The sequence below is a fragment of the Balaenoptera acutorostrata genome, chromosome 5 (genome assembly GCF_949987535.1).
Source record: "Balaenoptera acutorostrata chromosome 5, mBalAcu1.1, whole genome shotgun sequence".
Lineage (NCBI taxonomy): Eukaryota > Metazoa > Chordata > Mammalia > Artiodactyla > Balaenopteridae > Balaenoptera > Balaenoptera acutorostrata.
The window spans coordinates 95,879,482-95,898,656 of record NC_080068.1 but is presented as its reverse complement, the minus strand read 5'-3'; the positions used below and the strand labels follow the sequence as shown (position 1 = coordinate 95,898,656).

Below are 19,175 nucleotides of genomic sequence, written 5' to 3'. Positions count from 1 at the left end.
CCAATGGACCCCTTCAGACACATCTCATTTCAACATTCTGATGCCCGCGTGCTACAAGCCGCTGCTCTTCTCCATGAAAGCTACCCTCGCTCAGTGCTCAGGGTCACAATTCAAGCTCTTTGCTCAGCCTGGAAAGTTATTTCCCCATTCTCCCACCTGGGAACTCCTTCTCACACTCTAAGTCCTGTACAACTGGTTTTTTCCTCCATGAAACCTTCCCTTGAGCCCTTTCCAGAATGTTCCACTCCATTTGTGCCTCTACAGGCCATTTCTTGGGTTTGTGCCCAGAGCTTATTTCTCCTGTCTTGTTAGGTAATTAGTTTCCCTTTCTAGAATGTAAGGTTACTGAGAGTTCATTCCTTCAGTGTTCATCTTGTCCCTTCCCACCAACTCAGTCAATGCCTAAGAGAGGACCCTGCCCACATTTAGAATCCAATAAGCTATATATTACATGCAACACTGTGAAATGATGAGATTAATCCTGTGAGTGTCCTTCCTCCTTCCCTTTATTAATGAGTGGATATATGTAAAACCTCAAATCATTATATTAAAATCCCATTAGTCATTTTAATCCTCTTTACAAATTGCTTTTGCTCCCTAAACCTTGAATTTTTAACTGAAAGATAATTATTTTTTAAAGTAGGGCTTTATTGAAATCAGAATCTAATTTAGGTGGGAGCAGAAACGTTTCTCTTTACCTTTTCCTATTCATGGCTAATTCTCACTAGCCATTGGAGACAATAATAAAGTAACACTGCTTTATCTTGACACTAATACAGAAGCTCACATTCATATAGGCTCAGAACTACTTTCTAAGTTAATCAATCCACAGAGTCACACTAGAGAAAATACTCCACGATGGTACCAGTGAACAATCATTGCCCCTTGAGGACAGTTTAAAGTTTGATGTTGCCTAAAAGAAGCTCACAGTTCTGCTCTGGGCCTCATCTTTACTTCTCCACCAAAAAGAATGGCTAATTCTCTGGCCTTTTTCTGGGCTATATTTTCTAAGTGGTACAATCTCAGTTAAATGTTTGGCAATCTACATTAGGAAAGCCCTTTTTGGCCTTTTTATCATTTGCAGGTAGAAAGGATGAAGGACTTGATAATCTAATATTTTGTGGCTTGCTCTGTAAAGGCTTTTTTTCTTATATCTCCACTTGACTGGTGATCAAAAAGTTCTGTTTCTGCTTGGAGAGTGCCCCAATCTGAGAAAACAGAGACAGGAAGCCTAGGCTAGAATTCTTATGATTTCATTGGGTCTCACTGTTGGATTCTACTTGGGCTAGCCATTCATGGACATTGAATATGTCACAGATGGTCAAAATTCAGTGTAGATCTTCGAGGGAAAGGGGCTCAGGAAATCATTTGGCTTGCTTCTATTCTAATCCTGCCTCTAAAGTCAGTAGTGTGGTTTAGCTCACTTACATGCCATGCTTGGGTCCTATACTTGGGTTGGGAAATTGTGTAGCCATTGTGTAATCTTATTTCCTATGAATACATTTCCCTCAGATATCTCATAGGGGGTTAGTGGACAGTTCAGTACAAGTTTCAGGAATTCAGGAAATTTCCCACCAATGTTTTCGTTAATTCTCTTTCCCAGTATTAGGAAAGAGAAATAAGTGAAAAGTGTGTTGTAGTAGGAAAAGCACTATAGGATGCAGCAGTCCTTGGATTCGGTTCTGTCTCTGCTCCCAGTTAGTGTTGCCTTCTGATAAATCAGTTAACATCTCTGGGTTGCAGTGGTCTTCTATGTCAACTGAGACAGTTGGACTAGATCAGTATTTTTTAACATATACTTCAGAACAAAAAAGATTTTTTTTCCCAATTTTTTTCTACTTGTCAAGGAAATATACTTCATGTATGGTGATAACCTGCATCTTTGTTATTTTAGCACAACCAAGCCTTGCATATTGAATCCAAAGTTTGCCCAGCTTATTGGACATTTTACACAATATCTTAAATGTGTAGACACATCATCTCTCTATATGTGTGTGTATAGAAATAAAGATTCATATATGGACATGGATATTATTATTTGGGTATGAATATGGATACCTATCCCAAGAAAGATGTTTCAGACTAGCTCAAAATTCTGTGATTCTATTTGGGGGAGTTAGGTTTACAATTCTACTTTTTGTATTGTTGGAACTCAAATTTGAAGGTTTTGTCAGAAAATCTTTAAGTGACATAAAACAGCACTTAAAGAATAAAAGCTGAGTTATTTGCAGGGGGCTTTTGCAAACTTGGGACTTTTGACTTTAAATGTCTACATTACCAACACTGGCAATAAAAGAACTGTGCGCTATCTTATAGGGCTGTGAAAGTTGACTTCCTTGAATACCTCCATGATGGTTTTCCTCAGATCCTTCTTCATCTAGCTCTGAAACCAAGCCATCTTGAGTATAGTGCACTAAAATGGTGGGCTATGGCTCAACTGAGTCCAGAGGACAAAAACTAATATGGAGAAGGAATGAAACAGAAGCAAATTATTCCAATCATAGAAATTGAAATGATCCTATCTGTATTTTGTTAAGTCACCACTAGTGAGTGCACTGAGGCAGAAATCTCAAAATAATGCAAGATTGTTGTGTAGCACTTGGAAAAGTTTGTTTCTGTATTGTTTTCCTTCCAGCAAAAAAGGTAAGGTTAAATAAAATTACTGTGTAATATGAGAAAAAGCAGAAAGTATTTTCTGAGGTTTTATTTAATCCCATTACAATATTATTCTTATGTGTGCCTGAGCAGAACTTGTCACAGATTGAGAATACTTAAAAGAAGATACGAAAATTGCATGGAACTTCTTCTGTTCTTTTAAGGTCTAAATAGTAGAACCTAATGAACCCACTTGCAGAGAAAAGGACTTTCTGAAGATAACATACATTGACCATTATTAACATATTAACAGAAACAACCTGTGTACCAGATATAGTCTGGGATGATGTCATCTTAGCTATCAGGTCTTAGCTCCTTAACTTGGTCAGAAAGATTAGAAGCATGTGCAGGCTTAAATATGTTCCTCATCTTCCCCCATTACACACAACGTGAGAAGTGAATATTCATAAATAACTGGGCAGTAAAAGATCATATCCTTAGGAACTCCATTCTTTCACTTGAGAAGAAAGAAGAGCTTGGATGTAGAATTGACATCAAATAATTAGGGTTTAAATAATTCAAAGCATGTTATTTCAGTAGAAAGATTGTATATGTATATATAAAACTATATATATAACTATATATATATAACTATTAAATGGAAGTTAATCAACTTTTTTTACTCCCCAATCGTTGTATAGTAGAATTGATTTGGGTAGTAAAATTTATATTAGATGGATAAAATATTTATTGGTAGCACCAATGCTGTCCTGTGCTTACATGGGTTCCCACTCAAGAGACAAATGAGCAAAGTGGCTCATTGGGGAATGTAAATGGAACACTTTTGCAAATTAAGAGTTCAGAGCACATTTTTGCTAAGCATTCATTAACTCAATTTTAAATCAAAAGCTTACCCATTTTATATCATAATCAATAACCCAGCTCCACCCCCATGCCTCCCAACTAATGAGGCAGCCACGTATTTCCCTCACAAATCTGGGTGGTACTCCAGAGGATGGAATTACTAATGACATTACGGCGTGGTAGCCAACACGAAACTTGTCAACCCAAACAGCAACCTGTATTATGACCCCATAATAGAGAGTCCTAACTTCCCACCTTGGAACTATATTTAACCCATAATATCACCCTAAACTCAAATAGGTTTCAAACAGAAAGATAATGGCACAATATCCCTTCCTTTCCAATGTCAAATATCTGGGTAAACAGCAATGAACTGCCCAGTGCTAGGCTGCTCTATGTCAAGCATGCAGATTTTAAAACTTTTACTTTGCGCATTAAGCCTCCTCAACTTCTGCAGCGTCTGTATCCACTTCTGAACCAGACCTGACCAACAGCACAGATGGGAGCGACCACTTTACCTTCCGAAAAATCAATCAGTCCCAGCAAATGAAGCAGCTTCAGAGATGCACATATAATCACAACAATACCCACTGTTTGCAGTCCTTCCGACTCCCACTCGAGAGTCAACATCTTTCAAGCTGGGTAGAGCATCCCAGCCTCCGAACCCCTTCGGAGTGGAGGGAGTTAATTAGAGAATCCGAGCAATATCTGGCTTGGAACGAAGACTCACGAGGGGGGAAAGTGAGCAGCTCCTCAAAGATGCACCTGGCAAAGCAGCGGCCCCCCGGGGTGAGGACCGACCTGGGCTGAAGTCCAGGCTCTCATACTGATGCTGGCATTTGCCTGGTAGGGTCCCTCAATCACAGCGCGCTGGCCTTGGGACTCTGCGCTGCAGCCAGCGAGTACTTGGACTTCAGAGCTGCTAGGGAAACATCTGTTGGAGAACCGGAGAGTTTGCTGTGTCCCTGCAGAGAAGAGACACTCCCAGGAAACTTGCCCTGGAGAGCACAGTGGCGCTCCGCGCGCTGACGACGCAGCACCGTGCTGAGAAGAGCTGTCTGCGCGCTAGTTTGCAGCCTGGGAAGCTTACGAATGTCCCCTTTTTGCCATAGCAACTGCTCTCTGTTCGCGGAGCAAGCTCCGCGAGGCAGCTCAACCCGCTCGCTCTCAGGCTGCTAGGAAAAATTCAATTTTTGTGGCTGGTGCCTACAGCCCCTTAAAAAAGCCCCTGCGGAAGCCCATGGGCAGCTTTTCTCGGGAGAAAAGTGCAGGGGCAAAATATCCATGATTCAATGGCTTTTTTCAAGCGGGAGCATCCAAACCGCCGCCCACTTGCCACTACACTGGGCCTGTTCTGGTCCCCGTTGACACATGATTGAGAGCATTATTAGGGAGATTGATTTAGTCATTATATTTACAAACATGGATAGGGGGTGGGCAGGGCAGTGCCTTGCAAGAACACTGCTGTTTAGTAACTGCCCCCTGGAGGGTGAGTGCTACTATCGTCCTTAAATTCTTGCTTTAGCCTGTCTCAAAGCAAACTTTCACAAACTTCCCTAATGATCAAAATTACTCGGCTTGTTAAAAACAATCTTTTATGGAGAGTCTGATTCAGAGGATTCTGGAGTTTGTGTTCTTAAACTAGAAGCTAGGTGATTCTTACCATCAGGGAAGCATGAGTCCTACTGTCCAGAAAGATCCCAAGGGGCATTCTATTCCAAACCACACCAAGCAGCCTAGGCAGCTTTGTGGGAATGGTCACTGGATTCTGGGCTATGTCAGAACCACACTGGCTTAGTCATTCTGCCAGTTATCTCCTCTGTGCTGAAACCCAGCCCAAGAGTGGTGGTGAAAAGAATCAACTGGGATTCTGTACGTGAAGGGATTTTTAGCCCCTGGAGCTCACTATGAAACATAAAGGCTTATGAGTAATGTCTCAGACCCCAGGGGATATCTCCTGGTTCTGCTACTTTCTTGCTTTGTGATATTTTGCAAGACACTTAACCACTCTGAAAACAGTTCTTATTCTGTGAAGTTGTGATTATGATCCTTCAATGCTTTATTTAAAGTTCTCCACTTAAAGGGAACTCTGGCAACTTAGAGTGGTCATAATAATAGCTAACATTTACTGAGCATTTACTATGTGCTCATCAATATGAGCTCATTAACTCATCCCCATAGCTCTATGTGACAGGGATTATGGTCATCTTCATTTTATAGGCGAGGAAACAGAAACATAATGAGGTTAACTTGCCAAAGCTGTGGGCACAGCGCTTGGTAGGCGAGGAGCATTCATTCTTTCATTCAGTTATTCTTTAACATTTATTACGTTGCTACTATGAGCTATAGATGATACATGAATGATAAAATGGGAAACAATGTCCAAACCTATCCTTTGGGGACTTACAGGCTAATAGCGGAGGCAGGCATGAAATTGAATGTGACCCATAAACGTTCTAGCACTTGAGTAGATATCTTTGACGGTACAGTGGGAGCACAAGAAGGGAACGTCAGCTCCACCTGGGGAAAGGTGGGTGGTGGTACCAGGAAGGAGACTTCATGGAGGAAGTAACCGTCAATGATGGTAGCTTTCATCATTATTGGAAATATTGTATCATACACAAGCTTCAGGGTAGGCAGGCTTGGGTTAAATCCTGATTCTGTCACTTGTTTGCTGTGTGAATTGGGAGAAACTGCTCCATCTCTGAGTCTCAGTTTTCTAAATCCGAGATAGGAATGCAGCTGCTTCCTTGTCATGGTTGACGTGAGAGTTAACGGACCGTGGAGAGCTGAGCCCAGCCCCTGGTATTCCCTTGCTCAGCACAGGGTAGTTGTGGGATTATGCTAGAAGTGCCAACTCTTTAGAGGCTCTGCTGGGTCTAGATGGATGACATGACTTTGCTCTTCTCTGGTCCTGCTACTCCTCCCTGCCTCTAAGTCTAGTTGCAGTCTTTTCTCCATAAAGACTTTTTGAACACCCCAGACCACAGGGCTATTTTTCTCCTCTGGGTACCAGGAAAATAACTGGTACATACAACTTTAGGTCATCAAGTTGGCTCTTTTCATTTTGGATAATACGCTTATGGGAGATACCTTTCTATCAATCGGCCCAACCATCTATCCATCTAAACATGTTTTCAGTTGCATCACCAAGCCAGTGAAGGGGAAGCAGTTCTCAGCAGTTGATGGGAAAATAAATGTTTTAAGTAACAATTCTCTGAAATTCCTGCCAACATATAACTATAGGAAGTCAAAAGTTAAAAGAAGTTACAGAAATTAATTAGGTCAGTTAAACTATAACTGTATTTTTTAATCCTTCCCAATACCATATTATAGTTAAAAAAACTAAGGTACAGAGAGGTTAAGTGACTTAGTCAATGTCACACAGCTAGAAAGTAATAGAGCCAGAATTAAAATATCCCTTTGACACCCAAACTTATTATTCTCCCTTTATGCATTTCAGCAGATTTCAGCAAATATTTGTCAATTGATCTTTTGAATTATAGAGTTAGGCAAAGTATTTTAAAGTTGCCACATCCCATTTTCCAGGAAAGAAATCCCAGCCCTGCTTGAAATTCACATAAAGCCCCATGAGTACGATTTTGTTAATTCCAGGCAGTATTTCCCTTCAGGACAATGGCATTCCTAGTGTAGGATCCACCAGCTGAGAGTCTTGGAGGCCCATCCCTTTCCTATCTACATTAGCTACATTTGTGCTGGGTTTTCAGAACACTTTCTGTTGGCTCCAGCTGTAGGATCTTCTAGCTCTCAAAGAATACAAAGGGCTCTTTCACATGCAGCCCCCTAGGATTTTGTAAGGTAATAACACCATTGAAGAGTTTCATTCTTCATCTGGAAATCTAGGGAAATGGGAAACACCTGGAGAGGAATGTTTCTCTAGGGGCATTTTGGGAAAGAATAGTTGGCTGCATATTATTTTAAAAAAGCAACAACTCCAGTTTAGGCTCTATCATTTTGTTGCAATAATTTGTTAGCCCCAAGTCAGGTTATTATATTAAAATATGCTCTGGCTTTCTCTCCCCATTCCCAGGCTCACTGCTTTCTTTACATTGTAAGGAATACCCACCATAGGAAAGGAATACCAAAGGAATAAACTAACATTTCATGCCCACTTACTCTAAGCCAGGCACCATATACTTTACATGTATAAATTAATTTAATCTTACCACAGACCAGACTTAGGTATTGTTATCCCTATTTCAAAGAAAAATAAAAACCAAGGTTATTGAGATTACATTATTTCCACAAAGTCACATTCAATAAAGGGCGCACTCAGAATTTATGTCTGATTAACTCTAAAACTAATAGCCACTAGCATTTATGGAGAACTTATAAATGTTAGGCACTATTCTAAAATCTTTATGCATATTAACTAATTTAATTCTTTCATAATTCCCTGAGATTTATATTATTACTTGGGTTTCAAGGAGAAAGTTCAGGCTTTAAAAGGTGAAGTGATTTGCCTGAGGTCTTGCCAAGAGTACTTGGCAGAGTTGAGATTTGAATTTAGGCATCCTGGGTGCCAGATTCTATGCACCATGGTGCCTCTCCACACCATGTTGAAGGGTTCTTTAACTGGGGCTCTGCTAAGGGACCCTGAAGAATCGCCAGGAACTCTTGGGAAAATGAATTTTAAAATGTACTCAAGGAGGCATGGCCAAGCCAATTAACTGGTCTGAGGAAGAGAGGATCAGTGAGTAGACTTTCAATTTTCTTGCAGCAATCCATTGTGATCCTTTAAGTAATCTCAAGTGAGCTAATTTGTCTGAAACCTGAAATTGATCATTTCCTTTTCTTTTTGTAGCTTCAGTTTGAAATTTCACCAAGTTGAGAAAAAATATTAAAGTTGGATAGATTTACCTACCTACCTATTTCCTCTCCAAAATATAGGTAGAATGACAATACATACAGGAACTAGTGAAGTCAAATTTAAATTTAATATTATTAATTTATACTTGTGTCAACTTTTAGAGATCATTTAGAGATCAAATCATCCAATCTTTTTATCTTACAGGGGTTTAAAAGTGAGGTGCAGAGAGCAGAAATGACTTATTCAAGGTCAAAGGACTTGGTAAATGGACAAAATTGGCTTGAATGTCATGATTCCTGAGCTATTAATGACAGGAGAAACCAGGATGATACACTGAGAAGTTAAAAAGAAATTAAGTTCTAAAGGAAAAATCTTCTACTCTCAGTCAATAGGAGTTAAGAGAAGCAAGACGTCAATGTGGTTGGCATCATTGAGAAGTTTCCATTGAAGAGAAAAACTAATGCGGGTCTTTAAAAATAAGTGAGGAGAGGAGGAATGACTTTCCCAGAAGTAGAATGCACACACGCTAGGGCAGCATTCACGATGGTGGCGTGGCTGGATTGAGGCCTCCTAGGCAGGAGAGAAAAATGGTCCTGGAAAGTTGTTGGAAGAGGCCTCTTAATGTTGGGACCGTATAGGGCAAGTAATGAGGACAAGGTTGTTGTATGACCCTTAGTGTCTCTTCTAATTTTAAGATTTTCTCACCAAAATGACAAAAGCTATTCACTTTCTGATGCCGTCTATTCTATCCCAAACCCTTACTTCTACCCTTAGTATATCACATATCTCTATCTTGGGGTTTCTCAATTACTTGCAAAGATCCCTAAATGTTCTCCAGACAAACTTTCACTCAAACATGACAGGACTCAAGCTATTTTACTTAGTCACAGGGCTCATTCTGAAAGGTTAGTAAATGCGCCTGGCATGCATTTCTTTAAAATATGTAAGACATACAACTTTGTCACTCATGTCAAAACCCTTTTCATGTGCTCTCTCTATAAAAGGTGTCAGCCACTTACCACTACCACGGGCTGGCTTTAGGGCAATGATGATCAAGGATAATAATATGATTATCCTTTCTTCATTATCTTAAAATTAGGATCCAAATAATTTTGAGCCCCTGCTATGTGACAAACAGTATACAGTGTGCATTACATAAACTATCTCATTGAATCCTTACAACGTCCAGGTAGGATAAGTAATATTATTAACTCCATTTGATAGATGAGGACACTGAAATGCAAACATTTCAATTTTCTTATACTGCAACATAGGGGAAGCGATTTTGGCTTTGTGTGGTCCAACTTGAAATTTATGTGAACTATGCGAGTGCAGAGGGCCTGATTGATGACCTATCAAACATACATTGTACATCTGCTTCTGCTTTACTCATTAAAGATTTCATTATCCTCAGGTAAAGATTGCTGCTCACTTGGAAGATATAGATCATTGCCTTTCTTCCTGTGACACTGATATTAATACTCATTGCCCCCTTCCCAGACACCAGGGTCATGCTGCCCCGCTATGTACGTGCTAATCTGCAACTATACTTCTCTGATGAACTTTTGAAAGAATAACCCTTGCCAGGCTTGATGGTTCTTTTTTCTAGCAAGGTATAAGACTATGCTAAAAACCATGCTTCAATGGAGCATTTCTCAGATCTGAGAGACTGTCTCCTGGGCTATAGCCTTCAGCTTAGCTGGAATAAAACTCTTTCTTAATCTTAGTCACAGACTGGTTATTGACTTTCCATCTGCATTGCTTGGCATAGTCGACAGGGTATCAGAGAAACTCCCCGGAGGTCCCCTGTGTTCTCCTTTGGACAGGCACTCAGTATCAGCACAGGCCCCTTGAGCCCCTCTGGCTTCCCAGCATTCTCTTAGTGCTTTGGTGAGTTCTCCTGATATCCAGACCTCATAGATTTTAAAAAGTGACAGTCCTGAGTTTTGCCCAAGCTGTTAAAATGTTAAGACTTGGAATCTTATGGAGGTACCAGTACATTTCCCAAGTGGAAGGGTACTATAGGAAAGTCCTTAGGCAGAGAAAGCAGAAGGACCATTCGAGTCAACTGTGTGGGCTCAACTGTTTAAAACATGTGGCTTAAAAATTGGAAAGATTTGTACTTTATAGTAAAATGAAACAAAAAAAGGGGGTTGGGGATTGTGCTTCTAAAGCCTACCAGCTCCTGAATGCACAGCCACAGACTGGAACTCCAGCTGGCTTCACATACAATGGGTACAAAGTCAATACTCATCTTGCCCACAAATCACTAGGATGGGGTGCTTTTGACATTCCAAAACTGTTTTTTTTAATATACTCAGTTAGAGAAACTAACTTCATAAAACATCGTTTCAAAATTCTGACCCTAAGAGAATAAAAGTATTCCTAGGAGAAAGTTTGAAGTTATAACTCTTATCATGTCCTTGAAATGTAAACATAGCCCACATCACTTGAGACTATGGCCTTGGCTCAATTAGTAGAACCCAAAACTAAGAAAAAAAAAAAAAAGGAAAAGAGACTTCTAAAAATTCAAGCAGGAAAACTATGAGATCTCTGTCTGTGTCTATCTGGATGTATCTATGCCTGCGTGTACATTATAAATATAATATCTCTATCTCTGAATGGTATTATCAAAATAAATTTGTAAAAGAGCTCTATTTAATTGATTTGAAAGTAAGCACTTACAAATCAAATATTTCTAAATGTAACATAAGATAGTCCCAAAATTTAAAGGACCACATGATCTATGATTAATCTTTAATGAATAGAAACAAATTTAAGTTGCTAGTTTAATTAATACAGATATGTCTTTAGAGTCATCAATATTAAGTATAATACTTTTATTGTATCTAGGTTTACTGAAAGTCAATAAGCTCATGTTATCTCTGTTACAAAATTTGTCAACAAGAAAATTAACTTGGTATGATGATATTTTCATAAATAATGAAATAGAGATAAATGGAAAAAAAGTTTTTTAGGTGAACTCTTTAAGAACACTTACGTTATGATATGCCTACCTAAGCGTCTCCCAATTTTTGGTAACTTGAAACTTTAAAGTTTCACTGAATTAAGTTAAATGATGGAAATTCATTGAATTCTAGATCATTTTTAAATAAGATAAAATACTGAAACATTAATTGCTAAAGAAGTCTATGTTTACCTATTTTTGACCTCTTATTGCAATGATACTAAATATATTTGAGACTATTAGTAAATATATTTTGTGCTTTATTGCAATATTATACAATAAAGTGTCATATGTTCCTAGAAATTAATTTTTAAAAAGGACTGTATATGTAAAGTAGGATATATGTTGTTGGTAAGAGAAAGTATAAAAAATTGAGATTTTTTGTTAAGGAAAAAGAAAGTGATTTTGTCCAGAAGCTGTTTATTTCTAAATGGAAAATGAAAGAAGGGACAAACTAATATGAATATAGAAATTTGTGGAAGGTTTATGGAAAAAGAACCCTGAGAAAAGAGTTTTGTGTGTAATTAAATTGAATTTGAGTGAATGAATTTTAATATTATAGGTAAAATGGTGGAAAACTAGAATTTGTGTTTTTCTCTGCTAAGAGGACAAAGTTTTCTTGAAATATTGATCTGTTGTTTTTGACAACTGACTGTAAAGCTTCCTTACTTCTTAAGTAGTCTCTTGTAACTTTCTGCATTTGTCTTAGAATATTTGATTGTCATCTTGATTAAGTGAATAAGTAGTGTTTCACAGTGACTTATGATCCTGCTTCACCAAGTGTTTAAAACCTTTTGATATCTTTGACAAACTTCCTCAAGTCAAATTCTAAATGAAGTTCTTTTGACCTCTAGCTAACTTTTGGATACTTCAGAGAGCCCTAAAACAGCTCAAAGGGAGATATTAAACTAATTAGGCTTATTTGGTAGGTTAAATTACATGGGAAACATTGTCAAATGAGTAGTGATAAGCCTTCTTAGGTTTTATTGTATGGGTGAATGTTATTAATATATATGTTCTAGAAATTATATGAAGTTTCTAAAATTTGAAATGTCCTGGTATGTTGTCAGTCATAATTCTAGCTATTATCTTAAAATGTATGTCACAGAAATAGCTGAATTTCCTCAACAATTGCAATGTAATCAGGTCTTTAACCATGCTTTTTAAGTCTTTTGTAATTTATAGGTAGTCATTGTCTTACTCTGATGCTTTTACAAAACTGCTTATAGATGACTTGCTTTTATGCTCCAAAACTAAATTAGACTAGGTAGCAAAAGGACTTCCACCATGTATGAGGGCTATTTCAGCAATTGCTCTCTTATGCAAGGCTACTGAAGAGATAGTAGTGGGGTCTCCTTTAACTATTTATGTCCTCTACTCAGTTTGCTTCCAGCACCACAGTAAGAAAACAACCAGGACTGCATTTTATTAACAGATTATCTTCTTGCTCCTAGGAATGACTTACAAGAAATTCCTATTGATAATGGGGATCTAATTTGATTTACAGATGGGTCCTCCTTAAAGGATGAGCAGGGACATTACTGAGCTGAATATGTGGACATAATTGAAAGCTCTTATTTACCAAAAACAAAGTCAGCACAACAAGCTGAATTAATTATCTTAACCCAAGCTTGTCACCTAGCTAAAGACCAGATAGCAAACATTTATACTGGCAGTCCCTATCCCTTTGGAGTGGCACATGATTTTGGAATGCTATGGAAACAATGAGGTTTTTAACCTCTTCAAGACAACCTATAAAAAAATGGAAAACAGGTTTCAGAGTTATTAATTGCTATACACCTGACAAAACAGTTAGCAATTATTAAAACACCAGCATCCTGACACTATGGAAGCCAATGAAAATAAGCCTTCTAATGCTGCAGCCAAACAGGCAGCTTTAAATACTCAACCTGTCCAGCCTCGAGAATGTCCACTGTTCTCTGTTAACCCTGCTAAGTCAGTAAAAGATTTCCTTCTACAGCCTCAAGAAGAAGAGAAGAGATCACCACTGAAGAAGAGAAACAGATGTGGCAACAAAAAGGGGGAATTTTTGACCCATCACACAAATATAGTTTGGACCTGATTAAAAAAAACCTATAGTGTCTGTTGGAGAACAATTGCCATTCTTTAACTCATTTGGCACCTGAAAAAATGGTTTTGTGGGAAAACAATGTTTTTGGAAACTTTCACCCATTAGTGGTTCAAGGGAGATATATTACATTATTTTCAGGGTCTTATTAAGGCACTTAAAAGATATAAAAAAATTGGTAGCTAACTCCTTTTTCAGCAAGTTCTCCAGAGGCAGCTACCTTAAGGATCATGGATTAATAAAAGATTATTTGCAGCCACAATGGAAAGGATCTTATCAGGTATAATTAACTAATCCATTCTGAGCCTAACTGAAAGACATAAATTCATGGATTCACATCTTTCATTTAAAAAAGGCTCCTCCACCTGATGGGACATTGACCCTTGTTTTTGATACCTGGATTCAACAGATCAAGACAGATATCAACAAACCAGAATGAGAAGACAACAGCAGAGGCAGACCACTAAGCCAAGATGCCAGATCTGACCCATATGATTATTTGTAATACTTTCTTGATTTTTTGTACTTTTGCATATGATTTAAGTGTTTTTCCTATTGTGGGCACAATCTTATGCAGATTTTAAGAATAAACCCAATTGTTGAGTTTGTGGTCAATTACTTATGTTCAGCATTTCTGGCTTACCTTGGTGGATTTCTCCTCTCCAAGCTCTGAGTGGATATCCCTTAGAAAATTTATTTTAGAAGAAAGAAGTTATAGTTCTGTTTAGGCCACTATTGATATTACTAGATGGGATCCTCTCACCTGGTCAATCAAGGATACTTGCTCTGACTCTGGCCGTAAATATGAATTCTCTCTTAATGGTACCCAAGCTCAGTCTAAACAATGAGCTAAAATTCAGCCAAAGAATTTAACTTCCCAATTATATAGGACTCTCCCTCAGTTATGGGATGGATTTATATGGCTAACACCAGGCTATGGTTGCTTAATTTTAAGAGCTCCCCTATGTTGGGAACAATTAAATCATACTAAGGGCAATCAGCCTAGTAATACTAGAAAATTAAGCTGGGTGCCTTATAAAAAATGTCAACATACCATTTCCCTTAAAGTTAGTGATTGGTATGAGGCAGATTGGGTTATACGACTAGGAATACACTGGGTTTTACCTAATGGAACTCAATGGGTCTGTGGTACCAACCTATGGCCCTGGCTTCTGCCAGGATTGATAGGAAGATGCGTTCTAGGATTCCCTTGGTCTTAAGATAATATGCGTACCAATTTAGATGTAACTCCAGCAACATTTGCCCTTAATGTAAGCCCAATGGACCAAAAAATAGATATTCCATTGGTATGACCATTTGGCAGCTATTTTTGTGCTTTCAATAGGATTGGAAGACATAATCACCCACATCAAGGCCCTCACAAAATTCATCCAACAGGCTTTGAATGATAGTAATCAGGCTATAGTCCTACTGAATTCTGAGAGCTCCATGATGAGAAAAGAAGTATTATGAAACCACCTGGTCCTTGACATTTCTACAGTGCCCCAAGAAGTCACCTGCCCCATAATTCAAACTGAATGCTGTATTTTATACTGTTTTATACCAGATGAATCCTCTAATATAACACATTTAATGACCCACATGAAAAATAAAATTTCTGCTTTAGGTGAATGACTTCCCAGTCTTGGTGACCTTTAAAAAACTGGTTTGGCTCTGGAAGCTCATGGTTTAAATTTCTACTTATGAGCTTATTAATGTTATTAACTATATTACTTACATACTGTCTGTTTTATAGGATTGTTGTTTCTTGCATTACCCAATGTGTAACCAAGCCTCAGACAAAATTAATGATGACCACATAACTTGACCACATATATAACTCTATATAAACAATTATCATGAATGTAACATGTATTAATATTTCTTTAAAAATTATTATTAAAAGCACATGTACAGGGCTTCCCTGGTGGCACAGTGGTTAAGAATCCACCTGCCAATGCAGGGGACACGGGTTCGGGCCCTGGTTCAGGAAGATCCCACATGCTGCAGAGCAGCTGGGCCTGTGCACCACAACTACTGAGCCTGCGCTCTAGAGCCCGTGCGCCTAGAGCCCGCGCGCCTGGAGCCGGTGCTCCGCGACAAGAGAAGCCACCGCAATGAGAAGCCCACGCACCGCAATGAAGAGTAGCCCCCGCTCACCGCAACTAAAAAAAAGAAAGCCCACACGCAGCAACGAAGACCCAACGCAGCCAAAAATAAGTAAATAAATAAATTAATTTAAAAAAAAAAGCACATGTACAATGCCTGTGAGACAATTTGATGTAGTTGATAAAAGGTAGAAGCTATGAGATGTTTCCCTTTCAGCATATAGCTTTGTGTCTGTTCACTATATATAAATAACTCCCCAACATAGATGACTATGCAAATCCAGAGATAAAAGAGGCCTAAAAAAACCCCAAAGAATTAAAAAAAAAAAAAAAAAAAAAGATGCTTAGCACCAAGGGACATGATGGACCCATGGCAGACAGTACCCACTCTGGCATCAAAGGACAAAATTTGATAATTAAGGCTTTCTATCTAAAGATTTGCTATCAAAAGGGGGAAATGATAGAGAAAAATTTCAAATTTTCACATATTGAGATATAGGAAAGCCATTTTGGTTTTACATGATGCAGCTTGAAGTTTATGTGAACTATGTGAGTTTAGAGGGCCTGATTTATGGCCTAACAAACATACATTGTACACCCGCTTTACTCATTAAAGGAAAGAATGCATTATCCTGGGGTAAAGAATGCTTACATTGAAGATATAGATCATTGCCTCTCTTCTTGTGATGCTAATGTTAATACTGTTAATCTTGTCCCCTTCCCAGATGCCAGGGTCATGCTGACCTGCTGTGTATGTGCTAATCTGTAACTATACTTCTCTGTTGAACTTTTGAAATAATGTACCCCCTGCTGTACTTGATGTATGTTCTTTGTTCTCACAAGGTATAACACTATGCTGAAAGTCATGCTTCAGTGGAACAGTTTTTCAGAGCTATCTGAGAGGCTTTCTCCTGGGCTATAGTCTTCAGCTTAGCTTGAATAAAACTCTTTCTTGTTCTTTGCTATAGACTGGTTATTGATTTTTCATCAACAGTAGTAACTTGCCCAAGATTATGAAGGGGATCAGAATAGGCCACTTCAAAATATGCCACTTGGCATAAGGATTATGCTGAAAGTAATTGAGAATCAGCAGGTGCAAGAAGAGTTCTCTGCCCTCCTCTTGTCTACCTAAAAGCAGGGCATACATTTCACTTTGTGAAGCTGCCCCCATCCCTCCTTTTCCAGGAGTCAGAGAGCAAATCTTATCACTGTAGACAAAAAGTCATCACCACGATGAGTCTGCATAAACAAAACTAACTGCATAGAAGACTTACCTTCTATTAGTTTCCCCTATATACTTCCCCACAGTTTATCATCCCTTGAAACCCAAACTCCCTTTCTTTTGTTAAAATGGTACATAAGCTCCAGAATCTAACTGCTTCTTCTTCTTTTTTTTTTTTTAATTTATTTATTTTTGGCCGTGTTGGGTCTTCATTGCTGCATGCAGGCTTTCTCTAGTTGTGGCAAATGGGGGCTACTCTTCGTTGCAGTGTGTGGGCTTCTTATTGCGGTGGCTTCTCGCTGTGGTTCATTGGCTTCAGTAGTTGTGGCTCACGGGCTCTACAGCGCAGGCTCAGTAGTTGTGGCACACGGGCTTAGTTGCTCCGCGGCATGTGGGATCTTCCCGGAGCAGGGCTCGAACCTGTGTCCCCTGCACTGGCAGGTGGATTCTTAACCTCTGTGCCACCAGGGAAGTCCCTAACTGCTTCTTTGAGTTTCACATATTTTCTGTGAACTTCCATGTCCATAAATATTAATAAAAATTGAATACCTTTTCTTCTGTTAGTTTCTCCTTTGTTAGTCTAGTTTGAAGGCCCCTAGTTACTTAACATAAGAGGATAGAGAAAAACTTTTCCCTTCGTAATAATTACATGCTAGAAGTCAATGAGTTGGGATTTAACCTCAGGAATTCTCACTCCAAAGCCAGTGTTTTTACATCTTTGGGGAGGTATATGTAAAGACCACTATTTTTGTTTTGTTTTGTTTTGTTGTTATTGTGGCCCCAATTAAACAGAGAGAAGCAAGATTTAAAATGCAAATAGTATCCAGAAAGATGTTGTGTGGCCTTAACTTCATACTGAAGTATAATGCTTGTCATCAAGTTCTTTCCTGGAAGCAAGGTAAAGAGAGCAAGAAAAGAGAAATGAGATAAGGGAAAGGGCTCAGGAGGGAAGGAGGAGGAAGGAGAAAAGTTGAAGGGGGAAGAGAAGAGAAGAAGGAAAGGGGGGGTAGAAATGAGAGCGAGAAAAGACAAGCAATCCTCTATGCTAACCACCATGGGAGATTCAGAATACAAAGCTGGATGTGGCCTATTTTCTGTTTGCTAGATTCTCAGAGACTTCCAGGGAGATGGGATCTAAAATAGGAGTCAATAAGGCTAAAGGAAAGGAATGGGTAAGGGGTTATTTCTACCTGAATTACTCCTACCTCCCTGGTCCATCAGTCTCTGGAGCCTCTGTAACTAGACATGCAGAACATCCATGCAGCGCCACTTTCTCAGCCACAGCTTCGAATGACCTTGGAAATAGAGCAGGTGGTTTTAAAAGTGACATGAATGACATGTCCATGGATATTGCACTAGCCGTAGCTGGGCCTTGGGCACTGCATTCAGTGTCTGTTTCTTGGTCCCTCGATGCCTTTCCCTTCACTTGGGAAAGGACCCTTCATCAGCTTGATTCTCTCAGTTTTTAGGCACAAGATTACCATAGTTTGACTTCAGTGTTCTCAGCTGCATTGGCTCATTTCCTGTCCCACAGAAGCACTTTGGGAAAGAGAGCCCAACTGGTTTAGACTTTAATGCATTCTGAATCTCAAGAGACACTGAATGATTACCTTGGTCAGGTTTTGTTGTATAGGGTTGTAGGGACTACATGGAAAGAATATTTGCAGAGTCCTCAAGATCCTTCTTTGAGAACACTTCCAACCCCCTCTTGTTCGTTTATTCTTTCTTTCTTTCTTTCTTTCTTTCTTTCTTTCTTTCTTTCTTTCTTTCTTTCTTTCTTTCTTTCTTTCTTTCCTTTTCTTTCTTTCTTTCTCTCTTTCTTTCTTTCTTTCTTTCTTCCTTCCTTCCTTCCTTCCTTCCTTCCTTCCTTCCTTCCTTCTTTCCTTCCTTCTTTCTTTTCTCTCTCTCTTTCTAATGTGCACATGCTGGCAAATACCTGAGCGCACACACACACACACACACACACACACACACACACACACACACTCAGTTATCACTGGGATCATTTCCCTCCTTTGCCAGGTTATAACAAGTCCCCATGAATAGAGAAGTCCCCTCTGCACTGAGCTTAATGCCTTCCTACTGGGTGAGAAACAAGGCTTAGTGAATGTCTACAAAGAAAATGTTTAGGATGCAGGGTGTTGGCCATGGTAGGCATTTATGCTCTAATTGCAAGTTCTCTGAAGCGATTGGCCAGGGCCTGACAGCCAGGATTCATAGCTGGGTCTTTGGACCCTCAATCTAGTGCTCTTTTTGCTGTAACAGGGAATTTAAGATGTCTACACAATTACTAAGATACAAGCAAGAAGGGACGATGCTCTATTGAATAGAGACATTCCTCCTAGTGAGAAGATCAGAAAAATCCACAATAAAGAGAAGCCATGTGAATTGGCCTTGAAGGCTAGGCCTAATACTACCTATGTACAGATATTGCTCATGAGTGCCAGCTGTTGCTAGTACCCCAAATCAGACAAATTGATGACTAGCTGCCAAGATCT

At 39.1% G+C, this 19,175-nt stretch overlaps 1 protein-coding gene across 4 annotated transcripts in view; it reads right to left on the bottom strand.

Annotated features, from left to right (window-relative positions):
* The window catches only part of KCNIP4 (potassium voltage-gated channel interacting protein 4), a 526,085-nt gene that overhangs the window by 236,464 nt on the left and 270,446 nt on the right, over positions 1-19,175 (bottom strand). The window contains exon 1 of one of the 4 annotated variants that reach the window (XM_057547213.1): positions 3,978-4,089. The exons of the other annotated variants lie outside the window; for them this stretch is intronic. Coding sequence (XP_057403196.1) covers positions 3,978-4,089 — 112 coding nt within the window. Of the gene's footprint in view, positions 1-3,977; positions 4,090-19,175 lie in introns of those variants that run through there. 4 annotated transcript variants of the gene reach the window in all.